Here is a 24,932-nt window from a genome sequence, read left to right as displayed (position 1 = left end):
AAAGTCTTCATGTTGTGTGGAAAGAGTGGAATAGTGCATGATTTCCTTTTGTATCAAGGTGCTACAACTGAACTAAATACCACACGCTGTAAAAAATTTGGATTAGGTCCTGCTGTTGTTTTAGGATTTTCTGTTCCACTCTCAAAAGGTAAAGGTAATAAATTATACTTTGACGAGTTCTTTTCATCTTATTATCTGTTTCAAGTTCTGAAATCTCAAGCCATCAATGCAGCAGGTACTGTCCGTCAAAACAGTTTTGGAAAGAATTTGCCTTTTTCAGATGATAAAACAATAATGAAACAAACCAGAGGTTACAGTGAAGAAATCACTAGTGCTGATGACATTACCATGTGTAAGTGGTCAGACAATAGGCCAGTTGTATTGTGTTCAAACTTTGTTGGTAAAGGCTCAGTGGATGAAGTCGAGCGTTGGGACAAAAAGCACCATAAATATGTGAAAGTAAAAAGACCTGAAATAGTGAGAAGATACAATCATGCAATGGGTGGTGTGTATCTATTTGATCAATTGATAAGTTACTACAGAGTTTTCATCAGCTCTCGAAAATGGCCTTTGCGTATGATTTTTCACGCTGCTGACTTTGGCATCGTGTAAAGTTGGTTGGAATACAGATGAGATGCAGACAACCTGTCTATCCCAAAGAAGAAGCAAATGGACCTTCTTTCCTTTCACATCAGAGCAGCAAATGGATTGATACTGTGCAAAAAGAAAGTGACTGGAATGAAGAGGGGGCATCCGTATGATGAAGGACTGGCTTCAGTCATGAGAGTCATACCAAGAAAAAGAGGAGAATTACGACCAGCCACAGAGATACAGTTTGATTCCATTGAGCATTTGCCTTTGTATGATGTAGGAGCTCCAAGTCGCTGCAAATTTCCAAAATGTACAGGGCGTTCAAGAATTCAGTGCAGAAAATGTAAAGTACATTTGTGTCTCCAAAAGAACAGAAATTGTTTTTTGCAGTTTCATACTAAACCTTAAAATCAGGTGTTGACCATTGCTGTTTAAACAAGAATGTAATATCGAATTATTTTTATTGTTTCCTCTGTTTTAAAGTGAAATAAAGAGTGGCATAATTGATCCGTACTGTTAATCTCCATAATATATGACATGAAGCTCGAGACCTGATGAACACATTTGTGTACATTAAATGTCTAGAAAAGAAGAGATCATACGAAATGTTGTCAGGAGACTCACCTGAATGTAAAAATTATGTGAGACTTTTTTTTACATGTAAATAAAAAATCAGGTCTGAAAGGGCTAGAGACTAATACCGCCCTCAGGTTTCTAGTAGTTTGTGACTGATTCACCAGTGCTACTTTACCATAGTCCCCACACTGCCACACTGACGATGCGAGATAGAAGCTGCTTCGTGATTGCATACTACAGGCTCCATACCCACATATCTCAAAGAGCCTAATACAACCAATATTTCTCTTGTAGCTTGTAACCGATTCACCAGTGCCACTTAACTGTACACCCCACACCCTCACACTGACGATGTGACACATATATTGCTTTGTGATTCCATACTACAGGCTCCCAGCCAACGTATTTCCAGGACACTAACACCAAACTGAAGTCTCTAATAGCTTGTAACTGATTCACCAGTGCCACTTTACCATAGTCCCCACACCATCACACTGACGATGCAACACAGAAATTCCTTCATGTAAGCATACTACAGACTTCATGCCCACACATCTCCAAGAGCCTAATACCACCAATACCTCTCTAGTAGTTTGTAACTGATTCACAAGTGCCACTTAACTGCACTCCCCAGACCCTCACACTGACGATATGAGACAGATATTGCTTTGCAATTGCGTACTACACGCTCCCAGCTGACGTATTTCCAAGGGACTAATACCACCCCGAGGTCTCTAGTAGCTTGTAACTGATGCACTGCTACCACATTACTCCGGTCCCCGCAATCTCACACTGATGGTGAGGCTCAGACATTGCTACGAAATTGAATACTACAGCCTCATTGCAGACGTATCTCCAAGAGATTAATACTGCCCTCAGGTAGCAAGTAACTAATAACTGATACAACACTGAAACTTTTCTGTAGTTCTCGACCGTCACACTGACGATGTGACAAAAATATCGCTTTGTGATTGCATACTAAAGGCTCCCTGCCGACGTATTTTCAAGAGACTAGTACAGCCCTCAGGTAGTAAGTAACTAATAACTGAAACAAAACTGCCACTTTTCTGTAGTCCTCACACTCTCAAACTGACGATGTGACACAGATATAGCTTCACGATTGCATACTGCAGGCTTTTTGCCGACTTATTTTCAAGAGACTAGTACCACCCCGAGGTTTCTAGTAAATTGTAACTTATGCAACACTGTCACTTTAGTGTAGTCCTCGTACCCTCACACTGACGATGCGGCACAGAAATTGCTTGGTGATTGCATACTACCGGCTGCATGGCCACGTATCTCCAAGAGTCTGATACTACCAATATCTCTCTAGTAGCTAGTAACTGACTGACAAGTGCCACGTAACAGTACTCCCAATACCCTCACACAGACGATGTGACACACATTGCTTTGTGATTGCATACTACAGGCTCCCAGCCAACGTATTTCGAAGAGACTAGCACCGCCCTAAGGTCTCTAGTAGCTTGTAACTGATGCACAGGAACCACCTTACTGCAGTCCCCGCACCCTCACACTGATATTGCTTTAAGCCTCCCTGCCGACGTACCTCCAAGAGACTAATACTGCCCTCAGGTAGCAAGTAACTAATAACTGATTTGACACTGGCACTCGTACCCTCACACTGACGATGTGACATAGATATAGCTTCGCGATTGCATACTGGGCATCTTGCTGACATATTTTCAAGAGACTAATACCACCCTGACGTCTCTAGTAGCTTGTAAATGATGCAACACTGCCAATTTAGTGTAGTCCTCGCACCCTCACGCTGACAGTCTGCCACAGCAATTGCTTCACGATCGCATACTACGGGCTTCTTGCCGACGTACTTCCGTGAGACTTATACCCGCCCTGAGGTCTCTAGTAGCTTGTAACTGATGCAACACTGCCAATTTAGTGTAGTCCTCGCACCCTCACACTGACAGTGAGTCACAGCAATTGCTTTGCGATTGCATACTACGAGCTCCCTGCCGACGTATTTCCAAGAGACTAATACTGCCCTGAGGTCTCTAGTAGCTTGTAACTGATGCAACACACAGTTTTTTTGTAGTACATAGAAACTGCTTCGTGATTGCATACTACAGGATATATGCTGACGTATATACTAGAGACTAACAAAAAATTCATGTCTCTCGTACCATGCAACTGATTCACCACTGCTACTTCACCATAGGTCCCACACTCTCACATTGGCCATGTGAGACACAAATTGCTTCCTGATTCCATACTACAAGCTCCCTGCTGACGTTTGCCAGAGAGAATTAAAATACCGCAAGATCTCTAGTACCTTGTATCTGATGCACCGATCCCTCTTTACTGTAGTCATCACTCCCTCACTGTGATGATGCAACACAGAAATTGCTTCGCAATTGCATACTACAGGCTCCCTGGAGACGAATCTCCAAGAGACTAATACTTCCCTCAGTTTTCTAGTAGCCTGTGAATGATGCTCCTCTCCCTCTTTACTGTAGTCCCCACATCTTTACACTGACAATGCGACACAGTCATTGCTTCTCGATTGCATCCTACGAGCTCCCTGCTGACATAAGTCCAAGACATTAATATCGCCCTCATGTCTCTACTAGCTTGTAACTGATGCACCGCTGCCACTTGACTGTAGTCCCCGCACCCACACACAGACGATGCGACACTGAAATTGGTTTGCGATTGCGTACTACAGGCTCCCTGCCGACGCATCTGTGAAATAACAGATCGATTCACATTAAGCCAAGGGGAGATGTGGCATCAGTTTATAGGGAACAGAAACTGTACTCCGAACACCAGGGCAGGGCCAACCACATGTGATTTCAGGGAGGACCATTATTTGGCTGTAAGGACGAACGGTACTATACAGCACTGCCTGGGATCTGGGATCTGGCATCTAACTTCGCAACATCAACTGGACATGTTGTATCGTTCCAAATGGCGTACAGAAGGCTTCAGTAGAGTGGAGGGGGTCAGAGACCTGCTGTATGCGTACCTCTAATGCGTCTTCACAGAAAAGAGCGCCTATACTGGAGTCATCAACATGCCATCTGGACGGGTGAACAATGGGCCAATGGTCTTTTCACAGGTGAACCTGAATTGCTCTGGAGAGTGATTCTCAATGGATTTGCATCTGGATGGAACATTGAACATGATTTAGGAAAACAAACATTGTGGAAAAAGATCATAATGGAGGGAGATCCCTAATGGTGTGAGCAGGGATTATGTTGACCACTCGAACACCTCTTCAGAAAATTGTACAGGTGAATCGGCAGGGTTCAACTGCTGTCAGGTATCTTGATGAGACCTTGGGACCTTGTGTGGTTGTTACAAGGTGCTGCCGACTGACATTTCGTACTGATGGACGATAATGCTCGACCTCATATAGCACAGGTGGTTGGTGTTTCTTTGGAAACAGAAGGTGCTGCACACATGGTGTGTCCTGCTCCCTCTCCTGATTTGAATCCTTTAGAGTATGTCTGGGATGCACTAGGGGGAAAGGGTGCATCACATCAGCATCCACCAACACCCCTACAAGACTTGCAAGCAGCTCTGCAAGAAGATTGGGTGTTATTGCCTCAACATGAGATAGATGACATCATTCACAGCAAGCCCTGTCATCATCAGGCCTGTATTGCTGACAAGAGGTGGCCACACCCCATATGAGCATGTTAAGCAGATGTCGGATTGTCTGTGCAAATTCATTAAGTTGCAAAAACTGAAGAACATTTTGTCTACCATTATGCATGTTGCGGTTGTTTATGTTCTTTACTTTTTACATTATTTCTGCTTTTACAACACCTATTTAAACTATTTTGTGGCAAAATAAATGCAACATTGCAAAATTTCCATTTGTTGCTTTCATTTTGGACACAAGTGTATATACCTTATAAGGATTCCAGATCCTACTTTAACAATTATGCTGCCAGGCACTTGGCATTCCCTAGATGTATTACAAACTAACCACTGTCCTCAGGGCACCACACTGTAATCCCATGGCCTCAGTGGTATTGCCCTAACTTTGTGGTAAAGGTGGCACCCATCATCTGTTATCATAAAATGCATTAAGCAGAGGATTCACTGCAATCCTAGACAAGGCAGATAAATTAACTAGGTATGCTCCCTTCAACAGATTGAGTGTTGTCACATTATACAAGTAGGTGATATGAGGATGAAATAAGAGTTTATCTCCAAGAGTCCATATATATTATAAAAATAAGTGTGTGAGAACCATCAGCTTATCACAGTTCTGGAGAAACTGCATCATAACTAACGGGATGCGTGAAAAACTGACCCCTAATGCATGGTGTTTAAATTTATTACTTCTGTGCTACTAACTCCATTTGTAATAATTTTCACAAACAGTATCCAAATATGTTGCTAAATGCAGCTGGAAGATGGTATCACGGTACAAGGGCTGTTCAATAAGTAATGCAACACTTTTTTTTCTCGGCCAGTCTGTGTTGAAAAAATGCAGAATTTGATGTGGGATATCATGGAATATTCCTGCTTCAGCCCCTACAGCTTCATGAAGTTTTGACAGCTGGTAGCACTATACATAGTCTTCTACATGGCAAGTTTAACAGGTGAGAGAACTGTCATTGAGTTTCTTTTGGCAGAAAACCTGAGTTGCAGAATGTCTACGGAGACCTTGCAGAGAAGAAAGACATGGCAAGTCATCGAGCAAGGAGTCTGTCATCACAAAAAGGTCGCACAAACTTGTCCAATCCTTAGTGTGCTGTCCAGTCGTACACAGCTGTGACTCCTGCAATGTTTGAACATGGGAACACTCTCATTCTAAGAGATTGACAGACCACAATCAGACACCTCACTGTTCAACTGGATGTTGCTGACACACTCATCCACCTGTTAGGATACTCAAAGCTGTGTGCCCACTGGGTTTCTCACCACCCAACATAAGACCATAAAGAGCAACAAAGGACCATCTGTGGGGAATTATTTACATATTATGAGGTTGATCATGACAGGTGATAAAACCTAGATAAATCACTTTGAACTGGAAATAATATGGCAATCTATGGACCGGCTCCACACCACCTCCCCTACAAAGAAATAGTTCAAAGCCACACCCTCGGCCAGTAAGGTCACGGCATGAATTTTCTGGAAGTCTAAAGAGGTTATTCTGTTTGATGTCCTCTCCTATGGTGCAATGATCAACTCTGAAGTGTACTTTGCTGCTCCCAGGAAACTTCTTGAGTTCTTCTCCATGATGTCAGATCTCACAAGTGTATGTACCCAAGAGGAGCTCACAAACTTTCACTGTACTGTCCTTCCTCATCTATACTATAGCCCGGATCTCGTACCTTCCGACTTCTGTTTGGCCCAGTGAAGGATGCACTCCACAAAAAGCAGTACATGGGTAATGGGGAGATTACTGATGTTGACTGGTAGGGTTGTACAATGTGGACATAAAGGCCCTCCCAGTAAGGAAGTGTAAGGCCCTCACATTCAATAGAGATTATATGACAAATAGATTATTGTAGCCAAAAGAATGGGGAATAATGTGGTGTATTGGAATCCTGAATAAACTCAACTTGCTTTCAGAAAAAAAAGTGTTGAGTTGCTCATTGAATGCCCCCTCGTACTACACAGTTCAGGAAATATGACATTACAAAAACTGAGATACATAAAAAACTGCCACATCATGCAAGACATTTAAATTTATTACTGCTTTGCTATTAACTCTATTCACGACATATTCTGCAGACAGTATCTATCTGTGCTGCTGAACGTACCTACACAAATATATCATTGGATGACATAATTCAAGAGACATGGCATCAAATAGTGAGATGCGAGAAAAAATACCCCATAATGCATTATTTTAATACATTTCTTCTTTTCTGCTAAGACACTACAGTTGAGTAAACTTCAGAAAATCTCCGACACTTGGTAAAATTCTTGACAGCTTTCAACAGTGATGCGCAAATGCTGTAGGTGAGAACAACAGCTGTCTATAGAACTATGAAGAGGCATTGCCATACAGAGGTTTCCAAAATCATATTGTAGATACGCAGAGCAGCTGTACTTGTACATTTGTATATTATGCATATTTCTTTCTATGACTGTTTCATAATTTCAAAGGTGTTTTTACTAATATAAGGAAATTAATTTTTTTCAATATTATACTATAAATGTGATAAACATTTTTTTCATTTCTAATAGAAAAGTTGCAAAATGAATACCCAGAAAATGCCAGGTTTGTCAGCTAGTCAACATGTAAATACGCACAGTATCTCATTCATTGGGACCACCCCAAATAAATTTTGTCAAGAAGGAAAATGAAAAATGTATCAAGCAAATGTTATTTAGCTACAAGAAGGACATTAACCAGTATGAGTGCCTTTCTTTTAACTTTGATTGTTATGAACATATGAGCAACAGTACATCTTTTTTAAATAGCATACTACATTTTTTAATTGGTAATCCACTTTCTCTGCTCAAAACTTGCTCAAAAACATGTTCACGCAAATATAAGAATATTAAAAATATAACACGAAATATAATTTTAGAACAGTATCTGACTTATGAGCCAAAGAATTATTAGATTGAAAAATATTTCTTTTCATGATTGGTTCATATTTTACAGTAGGGCAGAATAACAGATTACACAGAACAATATAGAGAACATCTTACTGCACTGATATCTTTACTTTGGTGTTGCTATCACCTGCAATAATAGATAGACCCATCATGACAATTCTGTGCATTTGATTACAATCATGGGTGCTACAAAGATGGGTACAGCCACCGTATTGCGCTAATAGGGATAGTGATAACTTTTTTAATTATATCCAATGATATTACAGTAATTATTCCAACTAACAATAAAAAAAATTTAATTGATTAATTTAGTAAAGCCACTTGTTTATTTTACTTCAGGATTTACTCTAAGAAGATACGACACTATGGATCTTAAGACATCTTGAACATAGCCAACATTAGCTTGTCGATGAATAAAGTTATCCGAAAGTGGTTTTCTCAAGCCTGAAGAATCTGCATCTGGCAGCAAGAAGTAAAGCACTTTATAGGTTCCAGTTTGGGTGAAATCAGCTTTCTGCAAAGCCAAACTCACCTCCAACTGTCAGAATTCTGTTCATAACATATTATGAAAAGGATAGTTGTTACTCATCATATAGCGGAGAAGCTGAGTCGCAGATAGACGCAACAAAAAGACTGTCAAGCAAGTAAGCTTTCGGCCAAAAAGGCCTTCATCGGAATCACACACACACACACACACACACACACACACACACACACACAGAAACCAACTCCCATACACATCACCACAATCTCTGGCTGGCCTTGGCAGCCATATACTGTGGTCATGTGCGTACGAGTTGGTGTGTGTGTGTGTGTGTGTGTGTGTGTGTGTGTGTGTGTGTGTGTGTGTGTGATGAAGCCTTCTCTGAGTGAAAGCTTACCGGGACAGTCTGTCTGAAGTGTATCTGTGACTCGGCACCTTTGCTATAAGGTGGGTAGCAACTAACCTTTTCGTAATATGTCATTATTCTATCCTGGATTTTCCACTGTAAATTCTGTTCCAGGTATTGGCGAATTTGCCACCCTCCAGCACCATGCATTTGACCAGACCCCACTGGAAATTGGATATGAGCAAGCATGGAGTCTAAGATGCAAACATTAACTTAATTACTGAAAATTTCAATCTTATGAACCCATGTACACATCTTTGATGATACTAAAGCACTGACTGCCTCATGCTTAGTGATGGATGTTTCACCACCACGCCAGGCCCACTGCGTGGCAGTTCCGTTGTGACCACTGATGGCCACACAGCAGTCAACATGTTAACACAAACATTTGTTTATTTCAAATTTTTGTGGACTGTGGTACTAGGGTGCAGCCTATACAACCTCTCTGTAAATGTGGCCTTTTGGAGGTACAATATTGGATGAATGAATGCTGGTATTTCTCTAAATGGTACCCCTGCAACCAATAACCTGTTCAAATGGCTCTGAGCACTATGGGACTTAACTTCTGTTGTCATCAGTCCCCTAGAACTTAGAACTACTTAAACCTAACTAACCTAAAGACATCACACACATCCATGCCCGAGGCAGGATTCTAACCTGCGACCGTAGCAGTCCCGTGGTTCCGGACTGCGCGCCTAGAACCACTAGACCACCGCGGCCGGCCCAATAACCTGTGTGTGTTCCTGTTGCCTGTCAGTGCTTCTGCTATTCGGTGAGTGGTCTCATTAACTCCTGAATTTATTTAAATAATCATGTGATGTTTTGTGTGAGGGCAGGGAGGGGAGGGAGGTGTCTTCATTCAAATACCTTCTACATCTCTAAGCAATCCTCCTTGCACACAGCCAAGATAATTATATGAATCGTTAATATCATCATTCTGTCATTCTCAGCAAAATCCTGGACCAGTTCATGCAAAATTTCAATGTCCTTACAAAAACGTGAAGCCAAGTCTTTCATTTCTTTAGGTTCTGAACGAACAGCTGCTGCCTTCCAGCAACTTGTTTCCATACAAAAAAAGTAATGTACCGGCTGATTTAAAATCTGCATTTCCATTACCTATCGATTGTTTTAGAACCTATATGTTTCTTGCAGCACAATGAAGATTGACTGAGTCTGTCAATCTACCATGATTTGATATTCACAAGCCAGAGAAATCATACCTCATCAAATGACAGGATCAGTAGCCCATAAACTGAAATTTTCGCATCCCGTGTATTGATGGAACTGACAGTGAAAGTGTTAAGTCCTGTCATTTGCTTGTCTAAATAATATTGATGGTAGGCATATTAGAATATCCAGTGAGCCAATACTGGAAGTCTGTGGCATGAAAATTAACATGATGTCTTTGTTTGCCATTTCCTTAATTTTTCCATTCCAGCGAGAAAGTTACATCACCTAGCAATCAGGCAAAAATTTTTGCTATTCATAATGCTGTTTATAAAATAAAAGTATTCCAAGTCTATTGTTTGTGTACTCCCGTGCACTCAACATCAAAAGTTTACACTCAAATCAAAATATATATGTGCTTTACAACTTCATAACATATCCTTAGAGGCATGGTCATTTTGTGTTCACTTCCAGCTGAAATACTATTCAGTTTACAATAGAAACGAAACACTGACTGTTGTACTTCATGTTTCCTGCAGTTATTACTTTGTGAAACTTTAAAAGAAATACTGATGTCATCTTTTGCTTGATCCCACACACTATTTCAGATTAGGAAAATATTTAATAAATAGAATCAAACTTTTAAAAAATTGATTTTTGATCTTTTATTAAAATCAAAATAAAGTCTCCATATAGAAATATGCATGTACATATTTCACAAACAACTGTGTTTGCAGTAATATCACACTTCAATAACCATAGTTTGCTGTTTGGTATCACCTTAATACATGAACAACAACAATGTGAAAATATACAACACAGACATGTGTGTTGTATTCAATCACAACTCAGCCTATGAAACATCATTAACATAGTTATTTCTGTATTCTATTGTCCATTAAAAATTGGTCAAATATCACAGTCTCTGAATATCAAATACGCGGCACTGTGTGTCATCGGAAACTGTTACCAGTTCTCGGCCATCCCTGGAACATAAAAAAAAAAAGGTAAGACAATAAAATCTGCACTTAAATGAAATGATACATTTATGTGCACTTATACTGAGTGTATATGTGGACCTTTGTTTTGGGATACCTACACAGATACACAAATGTCTAAGATAGAGCTTCGATGTCCACTCAACTGGCCAACTTCTTGATTATTCTGAACATCATATATTCGTACAGAACCATCTAAGCTGCCTAAATATGCTACAGGACTATCCTTCCTCCATACAATAGTTGTTATGCCGCAATCTTGTTTTGAGAATGAACGCAGTGCCTAAAATAAAAAATGGCCCATAATAAATTTAACTGTTCCAAATTATGCAAAGATGATAAAATTGTAATTAGTATTCATTGTGAATACTGTAAAAATAAATAAATAATTTAAATATGTGTAACTGTTACTTATAACTGCTACTTACCTGTCTGCTGACATCCCAAATGAATAGGCAACCATAACAATTTCCTGATATAGCAACTGGAAAAGATGGATTTTTGTAAAATGCAATTGTCTCAACACAAAATTCTGCTGGGTGATCATCATCTGCAGAGTCACCACCTGCACTACCAGAACTGTCCAGCTCCTTGGTGTCAAAAACACCAACTACCTGGAAAGAAAAATCCCATTACTGGGTCCAGTTTAACACAAATTAATGCACATCATTTATTAGGGTTAGGGAGCGGGGAGGGAGGAGGGAGGAGGGAGGAGGGAGGAGGGAGAGGGAGAGAGAGAGAGAGAGAGAGAGAGAGAGAGAGAGAGAGAGAGAGAGAGAGAGAGAGAGAGAGAAACTAAACATGTTTACATTATTCTGTATTATATCTTCAGGCACTAAAAAATGTTGCACAAATGTTTCTGAGATTTTGGGTTCACACACAGAAATTTACCGACCCAACCTCTGCAGGAATCATTGTTTGTCATTTTTATGCCTCTTATTTCTATAGTGTTTTCTGTCTAACTTTCTTCACTTGTGCTAACTTTACGGATGCGGTGAAAGCAGAGACCAAAAACACATTGGTAGAGCAGAAGAAGGGTGTATGCATGTTTGTTGACACTTCCCAGTGATGCTAGGCATATTGTTAGTGAATTCACCAGCCCTGGGACAATGAGATTTCACTTAATTAGCCAGGTGCATCTGCATACTACCACCGAGCGAGACGGCACAGCGGTCAGCACACTGTACTTACATTCAGGAGGATGACGGTTCAAACTCGAGTCCAGTCATCTGTGGTTTACCTAAATTATTTCAGACAATTGCTGGGATAGTTCCTTTCAAAGAACATGGCTGACATCCTTCCCCATCCTTCCCTAATCCAAGCTTGTGCTCCAACTCTAATGACCTTGTTGTCAACTGGACGTTAAACACTAATCTCCTCCTCCGCATACTACCTACCCCACTAAATTGTTATAGATATTTTCAACAAGAAAATCTTATGAATGAGTGTCTTGAAGGGGGGGGGGGGGGAGGGGGGGAGACATATTTTAGAAGCAAATCAGGAATGTTAGTTTTATTCGTAACAGATGAATAGATTATAAGCATATCAATCCAAGTATTTTCTTTCTGACTTGGTATATTACCACATCACTATAATCCAAAGATTCAAAACATTAATTAAGACGAAAATGAACACACTCAATTCAACTCACAAAAACAATTTTAGTACAAAATTTCTTCTATCATTCAAATGTTTGCCAACATGAAAATCTTCTGTTCAACAACTTAACCACACTTTTTTTAACTTTTTTACTCTCTCCCGTTACATAGACTTCTTGGTGAAATAAAAGTAGAGTACAGTGTCTGAAAACAGATGATACTGTTTACTTACTCTTCCAGTGGCTGTTGTGATGAAAGCTACAATTCCATCCAAGTCACCAGACATAATAAGGTTGTCATCATGGAATGCATCTAATGCTGTGACACTACTTCTGTGTGCATCACCGGATTTGATATGTTGTATTACCTTGACTGACTTTATATCAAATACTTTTATTGTTCCTGACTCATACCCCACAACAAACCTTTTTCCTGTAATATGACAAACAAAATAAATACAAATTATCAGATTACAATCCTATCAAAATTATCAATAAGGTCAGAATTAAAAAAGAGGGGGGGGGGGGGATGAAGAGGGGAGAGAGGAGGGCAGAGGGAGGGAGGGAGGGAGGGAGGGAGGGAGGGAGGGAGGGAGGGAGGGATTCTCCAGTTATACATGTTGTACTGTTCTATGGATTGTAAGTACAAAGTGTTCATTCCAAGATTCATAGATTTCATTTTCTTCCTTTTTGTTTGCTGCTCTTGTTTATGTGATCCACTTTTTATAAACTGCAAGCAAAGGTTTTTCATACCTCAAAATCTTTTATTTTTACATTATTCATTAAAAAATAAAAGAGTGAACCTCGCCAGTCAGCAAAAGTTGGTAAACCCTTATTTCTCATCCAGAATAACATACATGAAATCACACGACACACCAATAACTATTTTGAAAGGTGTATGGGAAACTGCAAGATTCTTTTTTAAGCTGCAGTACTCCTATGTGGTAACTTTGAAAAATGCAAGTTAACATACAAACTAGTAGCTGATCCAGCTTCATTACTGGACTAGTGGTCTGTTACTACTCTGTACAACCAAATCTACAAAACTGCTGAGTGATCAGCTCTGTTCCTTTTTCCTCTAAATAATCCCATCTAGCATGTAGTCCACTTTTTAGGGCTTCAAAAAAATAAATTTTATTATTTAACTTTCTTACCTCGTGTCTTACCTGACACCACAGTCATCTAAGGGTGCAAAGTTGGGTATGCCATCTGTCAGTAAATCACGTAAATTTTGTTCTGTGTGTTATTGTATTTTAACTGTTTGTGTATCGTATTCTCTGAGGCAGAATTTGGGGACCAGCCCCGAATCTGCCCAAAAAAAGTGTGAGAAATCATCTTAAAACCACACCCAGGCTTGCCAGTGTACATGGCTGTCAATCTACCATGCATATTCAATCCAAGATCAGGCTCACTGCCTTGTCTCACAAACTAGCATACTGCACATTTCATTTCACTACACAAGCAGATCATGTACAAGCTACTTCTATATATCTGTTTATTTGTCACAGAGATCAAAAAACACTAAAACGTAATATAATCAAGAAAGCAAAAGCTAGTACTAATGGTTGAGAGCATTTCCCACTTTGTGAATCCAATGTTCATTTTCTGTCAAAAAGTCTTCCATATCACAGGGTTCACTCAAGTTACTGCAAGCCAACAATGTGTTCAGATTCCTTCCATGCTCCTAATTCACGAAGTTCATCATCACTAATACCGCACATCTTCGAATTAATTTGGCACCTTATCACTTGTGTCTTCAATCTGTGGAGGTTTTTCCAAGCCCCAGGTTCAAGATAGCAGCCTGATGACAGTCTTCCTTTTGCTGTTCATAATCCTTCAGATAACCATGAGTCCGAAACAATGGATGCCAGCGATGTGTTTCTTGCTTTTTCTTTTCAATCTCTGCTACTACCTGTCATCTTACATTTGAAGGGGCTGCTTCCATCACTGGAAAGATCTTATCAATGGGCTGGTTTTAGCACCTTGTGACTGAGTGGCCCATCTCAAAGAGCTACAATTTCATTAGCAAGTGCAGAGTTCCTCCAGACTGGAGTGGTGTACTCTGCAGCTGAGAAACACAGAGCAAGGGAGGATGTGCGGAGGATGCTGGGCTGTGCTTCCCAGATGGTGTTTGTCAGTTTGTAGAAAGGGAAATGAGACGGACAGACAGATGGGTGTGAGCATGTGAGCAGGAGAGGCAAACAAAAATGGGAGGAGGAGGAGGAGATGTGTGGAATATATGTGTCAAACACAACTCAAATCAAATCACAGGAAAAAAGCATAACAGACTGTAAGTACGTATGTCCGGGATCTCCTCCCAAACCACAGCATTGATTGCAACCAAATTTGGCACACAAACTTCACGAGTATCAGCACTGTGTGGTTTATAACCTCGTTGCCATAATAGGAGTGGAGATATGGGCAAACACGTGTTTCTTCATCACATACCATATAGGCTGCCCTGCAAGACAGGTGTGTTGTGTGGGAATATCAGTCTGCCTTACTGACCTGCTTTGTAGGGCAGTCACAAGTCAGGGGCAGGAAAATATTTTATAGCCCAACATGTGCGTTGCCCTGAATGATAGGTGTTTAGTGTTGGGGCAGTACGAGCCTGCCTTATCGACCTGCTTTGCAGGGCAGCCAACATGCAAGGGCCAAAAAAACAGTTTTCAAGCACATGATTTGTAGGCTGCCAGGCGCAACAGGCATATTGCCCTGCTGTATTGACATGTTTTTTCAGGGGCTATATCTGCGGATGGGCACAGCTGTGGGAGGACAGAGGGGGTGGGAAGGAGGGGAGGGGGGTGTAGCGAGATGGGAAGAGGAGAGAGGGGGGAGAGGGGCCAGGAAACAGAGGTGGGGGAGAGGGAGTATAGAAGTGGATGTTGAGAGAAGGAGATGGAGAGGTGGAGGAGGGGATGGCCAGAGAGGAGGAGAAGCAGATGGACAAAGAGAGGGAAATGAGATGATCGACAGAGAGAGGGGATGGACAGAGAGATGGGGGAGGAGGGGATGGACAGAGAGATGGGGGAGGAGAGGACGGACAGAGAGATGGGGGAGGAGAGGATGTTGCTCACAGTGTGGCTTCAGCTGCCAAAGGCTGCAGCCATGTGTGTGAGTTGCGTTTGCGTGGGTGTGTCATCTGTTTTTGACAAAGGCCTTGTCGGTTGGCACCTTATACTGTGACAGTCTTTTTGTTGTGCCTCTCTGCGACTCAGCAATATCTAGTTAGATAAGGCAGGCACGTGCAGAAGAAGTGCCACACCCATTTCAACTCTCTGGCTTCATATCATGCCAAGGCAACCACAGGATATCTACAAATATGTATAAACAAATATAGGGTTATTCTAAATGATGGACTCATTTTCAAAAATTCATAAGTAACCAAGTATGAATCCAAAATGAAAAAACTTTATACCAATGAAAAGAATACGTTAGAAAGATTTTGGTGGGCAGCGGTGGGTGGGCGGTGATGGTTTCAGAAGCAGCCGGTAGAAATCGCGTGGCATATGGCCGTCATTCTGTTTCAATGTCAGCTGTGAGTGAGATGGCAACTGTGGAGCACAAGGTTTTCTGCGTTCTTGAGTTCGCAAAAAGTGAGTTGCAAATTGTGGTACAGCGGGCATTTCGTACCAAATTTGGTATTCAACCACCAACTCCCAAAACAATTAGCTATTGGTTTAAGCAGTACAAACAGACTGGGAGTGAGTGCAAAGGAAAAAGCACAGGTCGACCGCATGTGACAGAGGATGATGTCAGACGGAGTCAAGAAAGTTTTGTGCGCAGTCCCAGTAAGTCTACCAATAGGCTCAGTTGAGAACTTGGAATACCCCTACCAACTGTATGGAAAGTTCTGAGATGTCATTTGCTGTAAAAGCCCTACCGATTACAACTTGCGCAGGCTGTCAACTCCAATGACAAATAACAGCATCTCACATTTTGTGGTTATGTGCTAGCAAAGATGTTTGGCATACAGCCAAAGGTGGCTACGTTGAACATTTATAACATTTATCACATTTCTAATTATTAAATAATTGTTAAAAACTAATTAATTAGAAATTATTAAATTTATTAAACTGATATCAAACATCATGAAAAAAACTTTGAAACTACTACTTTTCACAGATATAATGCTTGTTCATTTTGGACTTTAACTTGAATAAATACAAAGTTTTGAAAATGAGTCCATCATTTAGAAAAGTCCTGTATATCAGTCAACAGCGTACATTGCATATTATTTTTCTTAAGGTGGATGACGTACCTACAGATGTGCTTTTTCATTTGCACAATTCTCTTGTGTAAACGGTTTGTAACTGCTATGCTGTGGTCTCGAATACTGGGAATGGCATTTTTTGGATAGGGCACTGCAAAGACAGATTATATTACAGTAAAATCCCCCTTTTACACTTTTGAAGCGAATTAAAAAATAAAAAAAAGGTTTAAAATGCGGGAAAATGTAAAACATGGGAAATAACATTTTAAGCAGGAAAAGCTATGTATAGGATACCTCCTTCCATTTTCGCACTTTATGTATGAGATATGCACATAACAGGCATCAAAAGACTTATCAGGAACTTGTTTATTATCTAATAAAAACTGCTGATGTAATTGGAACTGATAACTGTCTGGGAAGTAGTATGTTATAATCGATGTTTCTGAAAGCCTGCAGCTGTCTGTCATTCATTATTTAAATAATGAGATCCTGCACTAGCTACATATTTTTTCATGTTTAGCAAGATGCATTTTGAGAAGTTTTTCAGGATGTCGAGGGCAAATATGTACATTTTGTGTGGTGTTTGAATATATGTTATTCTGCGCCTGTTGCATTTTATTCAAGGTACTAAGGTTATCAGGAACTGTGCCTCCTCAGTTATGTGGAACACCCCCCCCCCCCCCCCCACACACACACACACACAAAATTACTCACACTGCGCTGTGTTTAAACTAAAAACATTTGAGAAACACAAAGTGCTACAAGTGGCCAAATGCCAAAATACGTCATATACAGATCGACGAAGGTGTCACAATGATCAGAACAATCACGAACTGTGTTTGCACTGTTGAGACAGTTTTTAAGTGGTTGTGATTGATCACGTTATCTTTATTTGAACAACTCTAGTTACTCCCATCAGCCACCACACCAAGTAGAGCGTGGCAGCGGCGGGAGATACAGCACAAATTGTTTCAACTTTTACACATTTACCAGTTGAAATCCACTGAGTAGAGTGCCCTGGTGTCAAGAAACTTCGTAATCACGCAATATTTATAAACACTACTCGATGGCCAACATTATGCCAGCATCATTTTCTTCTCCACGAACATTTCTTCATGTGTAAATCGCGAGAAAATTATAAATATGCTGACGCAAAATCAGGTGCAAATTAACATTGTGGACATAGGAAATTTGACAGGAACAATAAAAAAATGTCGTAAAAAGTGGGAAAACATTAATTCCTGGAACGTAAAAGTGGGGTTATACTGTATTTCATTTACAATTACAGAATGGAACAATGAACACTCCACGTCTGCACAGAGAGCTGAGGGACAAGAGGTGGATAGAGTGAGGAGGAGGAGATGAAAACACACACACACACACACACACACACACACACACACACACACACACACACAGAGAGAGAGAGAGAGAGAGAGAGAGAGAGAGAGAGGAGAGAGAGGAGGAGGGGGCGGGGAGGGCAGGTGGGAGGGGGGAGGGGGCAGAGAGGGCAGGTGGGAGGGGGGAGGGGGCAGAGAGGGCAGGTGGGAGGGGGGAGGGGGCAGGGAGGGCAGGTGGGAGGGGGCTGGGAGGGCAGGTGGGAGGGGGGAGGGGGGAGAGGGGCACGAGGAGATAGTTGCCGAAGGGGAAAGGAGGAGATGAAAGGAAGGAGGGGGGAAACATGCAGGAACCATATGAAGAGTGTAGATAGGTAGAGGGCATATGGACAAGGAAGAAGGTGAGGAGGAGATGAACAGAGGGAGTGTGAGAACAATATGGAAAGAGTAGGGGGGTGGAGGATATGGACAGAGACAGGTTGTGGATGACATGGACAAAGAGAGAGGGTAGGAGGTGGTGGACAGAGAGCTTGGAGAGAGGAAGAAGTGGAGACAGAGAAGGTGGCGGGGGGGGGGGGGGGGGATGTGTACAATGTGTGTGTTAAATGCGTATGGGGGCAAAACAGCAGGAGAAAAATCAAGACGTCAAAACAAACATTTTTTAATTTATTGCTCAGGATCTTACCTGTTACATTACTGGCTACCTATCTGTCAACATCACTTACATACAAGAAATTAATCCTACTGAGAATCAGTTTACTAAAAATTATTTTCAAAGAAACTTACCATCTGGCATAATAATTCCACTTTCTGTTTTCTCTCCAGATCCGGGAAGGACCTTAATTTCACCACTCGGAATTTTAAAAGCAAAGACATCACCAGTGGCAAATCCACAAAACAAAACATGAGCTGCAGGGTGCCACTTCATCCACTACAGGAAAATGAGAAAAATTAATTCTAATGAATTCCACAAAACAATAGAAAATCCAGGATAGAGTGTAACATTAATTTCGTAAAACATAATCTATATGCAAACCAATATTTCATAAAATTATTACAGTTAATCACAGTCTTTTTTTTTTTTAGAAACACATTTCAGATCATAATGCCCAACACTATGAAAAAAAGAAAGAAAGAAAGAACACCATATGGAGCCCACTTTAGTTACAATCAAATAATCTTTCACAAAACCCAAAGAAATTCTGGTCATATGTAAAAGCTGTTAGTGTCACCAATGTTAGTGTAGAGTCACTCGTGACAGACAGAAAATGAAATCAAGGATAGCAAAGCAAAAGCATAGTGCTTAACGCTGTATTCAAAACTTCCTTTACACAGAAAAACCCACAAGAAGTGCCTCAATCTAATCCTCGTACCACTAAAAAGGTGACTGAAATAAATATCAGAGCCAGTGGTGTTGAGGAACATCTGAAATTGTTAAAATTGAACAAAGCTTCAGAGTCTTGTGGAATCCCCATCAGATTCTATACTGAACTCACAGCCAAGTTAGCTCAACTTCTAACTATAATCTACTGTACAGAATATTGTGCCCAGTGGTTGGAAGAGGGCACATATCACACCCATTTACAAGAAGGATAGGAGAAGTGATCCACAAAACCACCACCCAATATCCCTGATATCAATTTGTTGTATAATCTTAGAACATATTGTCAGACCAAATATAACGAGGTGTCTCAAACAGAATGACCTCCTCCATGCCAATGAGCAGGGATTCCGAAAACATTGATCATGTGAAACCCAAATCACCCTTTTCTCACATGAAATAATGATAGCTTTGGATCAAGGTAGTCAGGTAGATGCAGTACTTCTTGATTTTCGAAAAGGATTTGAATCAGTAATATATCTATGCTTCTTGTCAAAAGCAAGATCGTATTGGGTATCAACTGAAATTTGTGACGACTGAGGAGGTATTGGAGAGAGAGAGAGTGTGAGTGTGTGTGTGTGTGTGTGTGTGTGTGTGTGTGTGTGTGTGTGTGTGTCAGGTTATGTTGGACGGAGATTCACGGTCAAATGTAAAAGTAACTTCAGGTGTGCCACAGGGAAGTATATTGGGACCCTTGCTGTTCTTGTTTTATATTAATGCCCTTCTGCACAAAATTAATAACAACACTGAAAGAAACAGCACAAATATTCAGTCAGACCTTGATAAGATTTCAAAGTGGTGGAAAGATTGGCAGCTTGTTTTAAATGTTCAGAAATGCAAAAATGTACATTTCAAAAAAACAGAGACAATGTAGTATCCTACAATATCAACAATCATAGTTGGAATCATCCAACTCGTACAAATAACTGGGTGTAACACTTTGAAAGGATATGAAATGGAACGATCACATAGGTTCAGTTGTGAGTAAATCAGGTGGTAGACTTCAGTCTACAGATAGGCTACTGGGGAAGTGCAATCAGTCTACAAAGGAGATTGCTTACACATCATTTGTCCAACCCGTTCTAGAATATTGCTCAAGTTTGTGGAACCCATACCAAATACGACTAAAAGGGGATTTTGAACTCATGGTGAAGAAGCTGAACTATCAGACTCTTGAAGATAGATGCAGCTTTAACAGGGTGTATACATAGACAAGAAAAAAATTCCTGGATTTCCAGGTTAAAAAATACACTTTCTCCCAGGTAAAAATACACTTTTTCGCATTAAATGACAGTATACTCTTCCTCGGAACTGTAAAACTTATGAATCCTTTGAATGGTTATGGTTTTATACACTTGCATAGAATTTCCCAGCCCTTAAAAAAAGAATTAAAAAAAACGTTTTGGACAGATTTTTGACGTGCATCAACACATGTACTGCATATTTTCGTATTAAGAAAGTATAAATTTGAATTCCACCAAACACCGCATGTTAATTTCCGAAGCATTGAAATCGAGATTGAGATGTGCTTTTCCAAGCCAGTCATAGCTCATGTCATGTGATTTCGCCAACCGATGAAAGTGGATATTCAGAGCACATGACAGTGATGTCGTCAGCCAATAGCACTATCACTGTTAAGTAGTGTGTACACACAAATAGGAAAAGTTGCTGGTTTAAATTAATATACATAGTGTTGTTACAAGAAAAGCAAAGTTTTCACATATAATGTTGGTCTCTAAGATTAATAAGCTGCAAGAGATGCTTGCACAACAATGCTGATCTTTTTTCTGTGTGTTACACTTTAATATACAGCACACAAATAATCCAGTAAAATTTTTAATAATGACATAAATGTTTAATCTTCTGGGTTCAAAATTTGTCTAAATAATCATCCTCGAAGAGTTGATTTTTAAACGAGAGTCAAATGCTCTGGGATTTAAGAAATTCATCGTACATTCTTGCATATAGTTCATCATGCGTTACAGGACATTTACTTTGAAAGTAACACTTTTCAAACAACCATTCGAAATATTTTCCCGCAACCTGTTAGAAATACACTATGTGATCAAAAGTATCCAGACACCTGGCTGAAAATGACTTACAAGTTCATGGCGCCCTCCATAGGTAATGCTGGAATCCAATATGGTGTTAGCCCACCCTTAGCCTTGATGTCAACTTCCACTCTCAAAGGCATACGTACAATCAGGTGGCGGAAGGTTTCTTGGGGAATGGCAGCCCATTCTTCATGGAGTGCTGCACTGAGGACAGGTATCAATAACAGTCGGTGAGGCTTGACACAAAGTCGGTGTTCCAAAACATCCCGAAGATGTTCTAGAGGACTCAGGAATCTGTGCAGACCAGCCATTACAGGGATGTTATTGACGTGTAACCACTCCGCCACAGGCTGTGCTTTATGAACAGGTGCTCAATCATGTTGAAAGATGCAATTGGCATCCCTGAATTGCTCTCAAACAGTGGGAAGCAGAAATGTGGTTAAAACATCAATGTAGGCCAGTGCTCTGATAGGGATGCAAGCTGCCTCCATGAAAAACACGACCACACCATAACACATCCACTTCCAAATTTTACTGTTGGCACAGCACACACTGGAAGAGGACATTCACCAGGCATTCGCCACACCCACACACTGCCATCGGATCGCCATTTTGTGTACCGTGATTCATCACGCCCCACAACGTTTTTCCACAGTTCACTCGTCCTCCAATATTTACACTCCTTACACCAAGCGAGAAGTCATACATTTACTGGCGTGATGTGTGGCTTACAAGTAGCCGCTCTGCCATGAAATCCAAGTTTTACCACCTCCTGCCTAATGTCATAGAACCTGCATGGATCCCGATGCAGTTTGGAATTCCTGTGCGATGGTCTGGATTACAACGCTCCTCAACTGTCGGCGGTCTCTTTCAGTCAACAGACGAGGTCAGCCTATGCTCTTTTGTGCTGCATGTATCCCTTCACGTCTCCACTTCACCATCACATCGGAAACAGTGGAATTAGGGATGTTTAGGAGTGTGGAAATCTCACGTACAGGTGTATGATACAAGTGACACCCAATCACATGACCACGTTCGAAGTCCGTGAGTTCCGCAAAGTGCCCCATTCTGCTCTCACACGATGTCTAATGACTACTGAGGTTGCTGATATGGAGTACCTGGCAGTAGATGGCAGTACAATGCATCTAATATAAAAAGGTATGTTTTTGGAGGTGTCTCGATACTTTTGATCACATAGTATAGTTTCATTTCAGCAGTTGCCAGAGAGCGCCAGATAACAGGCGTCACTGCACTTGCGCAGCTACGATGATGCAGGAAGCCAACATGTTCGTAGGTGTAAAACATCAAAAGATCTTACATTATGTCATAAAAGAAACTAAACATCACAGAATACTCCAAGAGCAGTGGAATTTCATGAAGCATACTAAAATGCATAATTCGGCTGTATGTGCAGATTCATATGTAAATTTTCTTGGAATACCAGTACTGTATTCTCATGTTTGTTTCTTTATCATGGCATAATGCCATACACGCTAGAAGATGAAAACACGCACATTAAATACTTCATTTCAAATAAATTGACTGCCTCAGTGGAAAAGATTAATAACAGCCAAATTTTTTCCCCAAACCGACAAAACTAACTTCATTGTTCTGCAAAGAGATTAATGCTTGACTGTCAGAAAGATGGAAATAAAATGAAATCTGAAACTAATAACATATTTTAGTCACCTGTAATTTTGTGAATGTCTTAATTCACTTGATAGCTCCCGGTCACAGAAATTCATTTTGTTTTCATTTAACGTGAGAGCAATAAACGAAGAGAAAACAGCAAACTCACTAAACATAAACACGGGGCACGTGGAGACTATCCACCTACCCACTACAACTCAGGCTTCTCTGAGCATCAGCAATACACACACACCTCCTGTCTCAAGCATTTGAGATAGGACAGGGAGGGGGGAACTTTTCAAAAATATGTTCATTTTATAGCGCACAACTTTCTCAACAATGTGATACATAAAGGAAAAGGTAATACATGTAAAAGAACATACAAGACATGTTATTTGGTCTTAAATATGCCAAAGTGCAGTGTCACGCCTCTTCACACAACATTCTTCTATCGCACCTCACTGTATTTCGCTCTGTGGAATTCAAACATCTATATTTTGTAATGGATGCCATCAAACTATATTCCAGGGCAGAGGAAATTAAAATGTCCTGTGAAATTACACTAAAATCCAGACCTTTGTAGCTGCTTACAGGTGTTGATAAATATCAACAGGGACACTTGAAAATGTGTGCCCTGACCACATAAAAATGTCCTGTGGTGCCTCTCCTGCTCCCAGTCTGCCAGTCTTACATCCAGCCCCTTTTTTCTTCTTTTTTTAAAAAAAAAAAAAAAAAAAAAAAAAAAACCCCAAACCCTCACAATTAATATTGGATGGGATTATTTGTAACTGGAAGAACAAGAATTCTTCGGAGAATTTGCACTCTTTATTGCCTATTACCTAATAACTGGCTCTTTTGTGTGACAAAACATTAAATATAGGATACATAAAACCAGTAAAGACAAGAGACAAACAAGACACTACACATTTCTTCAATCCTTAAGTCCTAGCATTTTTTTCTCTCTAACCTTAGTACAGCTTTACATGGCGTGCTTTCCTTTCTGGGAAAGATTCTATTACCTCATCAAAGTTCGTCAAACGTTTTGCTACAAGAAAAAACGAAATGTCGTTGTCCAATACTGAAAAAGCTGTTAATATAAATAGTACCCCAAGACTGGTGTAGTTTCTCGATCTGATTACGTGTATTTTGTCACTGTCTGCTAGATAAAATGAAATAGGCCTGTCTAATACTGCAGCAGTTGTAACACACACCAAATAAACGAGACTGTTTTGGCACAAATAGTCATTTTTATAACACAACAGAATACAATTCACGAAGCACCAATATCAAATGCCTATTAGGCCTACCACAAGCAAAAAGCATTAGGTTCGGAAATAGTTCTATATTTCATTCACATGTTCCAGCTTTTCAAGCACGAGATTGAAAAGCAGTAGTACGAAATCTTTATAAAAATTCGGAATCGTCATTTTCTTCCATAATTTGTGTGATGTCCCCGTGTCTTCAAAAAATGGTTCAAATGGCTCTGAGCACTATGGGACTCAACTGCTGAGGTCATTAGTCCCCTAGAACTTAGAACTAGTTAAACCTAACTAACCTAAGGACATCACAAACATCCATGCCCGAGGCAGGATTCGAACCTGCGACCGTAGCTGTCTTGCGGTTCCAGACTGCAGCGCCTTTAACCGCACGGCCACTTCGGCCGGCTCCGTGTCTTCTCCCTCCTCGTTCTAACAAACAATCGCGTCATCATTAATTCTGTAACTATTCCTACCAGTGCCAAAACTTATTCTCCAGTTAACTTCACTAACCCTGCCACACTCAGCGGTTTAGTTATCCCATGTTTATTTTCCAGTTAGGTGTTACTACGAGTTCGAACAACGCGTTTTGCACGCTATTCACAGAATAGAACTCAGGCGGCTGCTACCAGGGACTGTACAACTGGCCCTTACTAGAGTAGTGGTCTGGCCA

At 40.6% G+C, this 24,932-nt stretch overlaps 1 protein-coding gene across 2 annotated transcripts in view; it reads right to left on the bottom strand.

The window, feature by feature from the left end:
* Positions 1-10,434: 10,434 nt before the first annotated feature.
* The window catches only part of LOC124777691 (angio-associated migratory cell protein-like), a 52,609-nt gene continuing 38,111 nt past the window's right edge, over positions 10,435-24,932 (bottom strand). For both annotated transcript variants that reach the window (XM_047253172.1, XM_047253173.1), the window contains exons 5-9: positions 18,726-18,870; positions 12,623-12,822; positions 11,221-11,406; positions 10,894-11,075; positions 10,435-10,780 (exon numbers count right to left, since the gene is read on the bottom strand). In XM_047253172.1, coding sequence (XP_047109128.1) covers positions 10,711-10,780; positions 10,894-11,075; positions 11,221-11,406; positions 12,623-12,822; positions 18,726-18,870 — 783 coding nt within the window. In that variant the 3' untranslated portion in view covers positions 10,435-10,710. The remainder of the gene's footprint in view (positions 10,781-10,893; positions 11,076-11,220; positions 11,407-12,622; positions 12,823-18,725; positions 18,871-24,932) is intronic.

Source organism: Schistocerca piceifrons, chromosome 2 (genome assembly GCF_021461385.2).
Source record: "Schistocerca piceifrons isolate TAMUIC-IGC-003096 chromosome 2, iqSchPice1.1, whole genome shotgun sequence".
NCBI classification, from domain to species: Eukaryota; Metazoa; Arthropoda; class Insecta; order Orthoptera; family Acrididae; genus Schistocerca; species Schistocerca piceifrons.
Note: the sequence above shows the minus strand (reverse complement) of the source record. Positions and strands in the feature narration are given on the sequence as shown.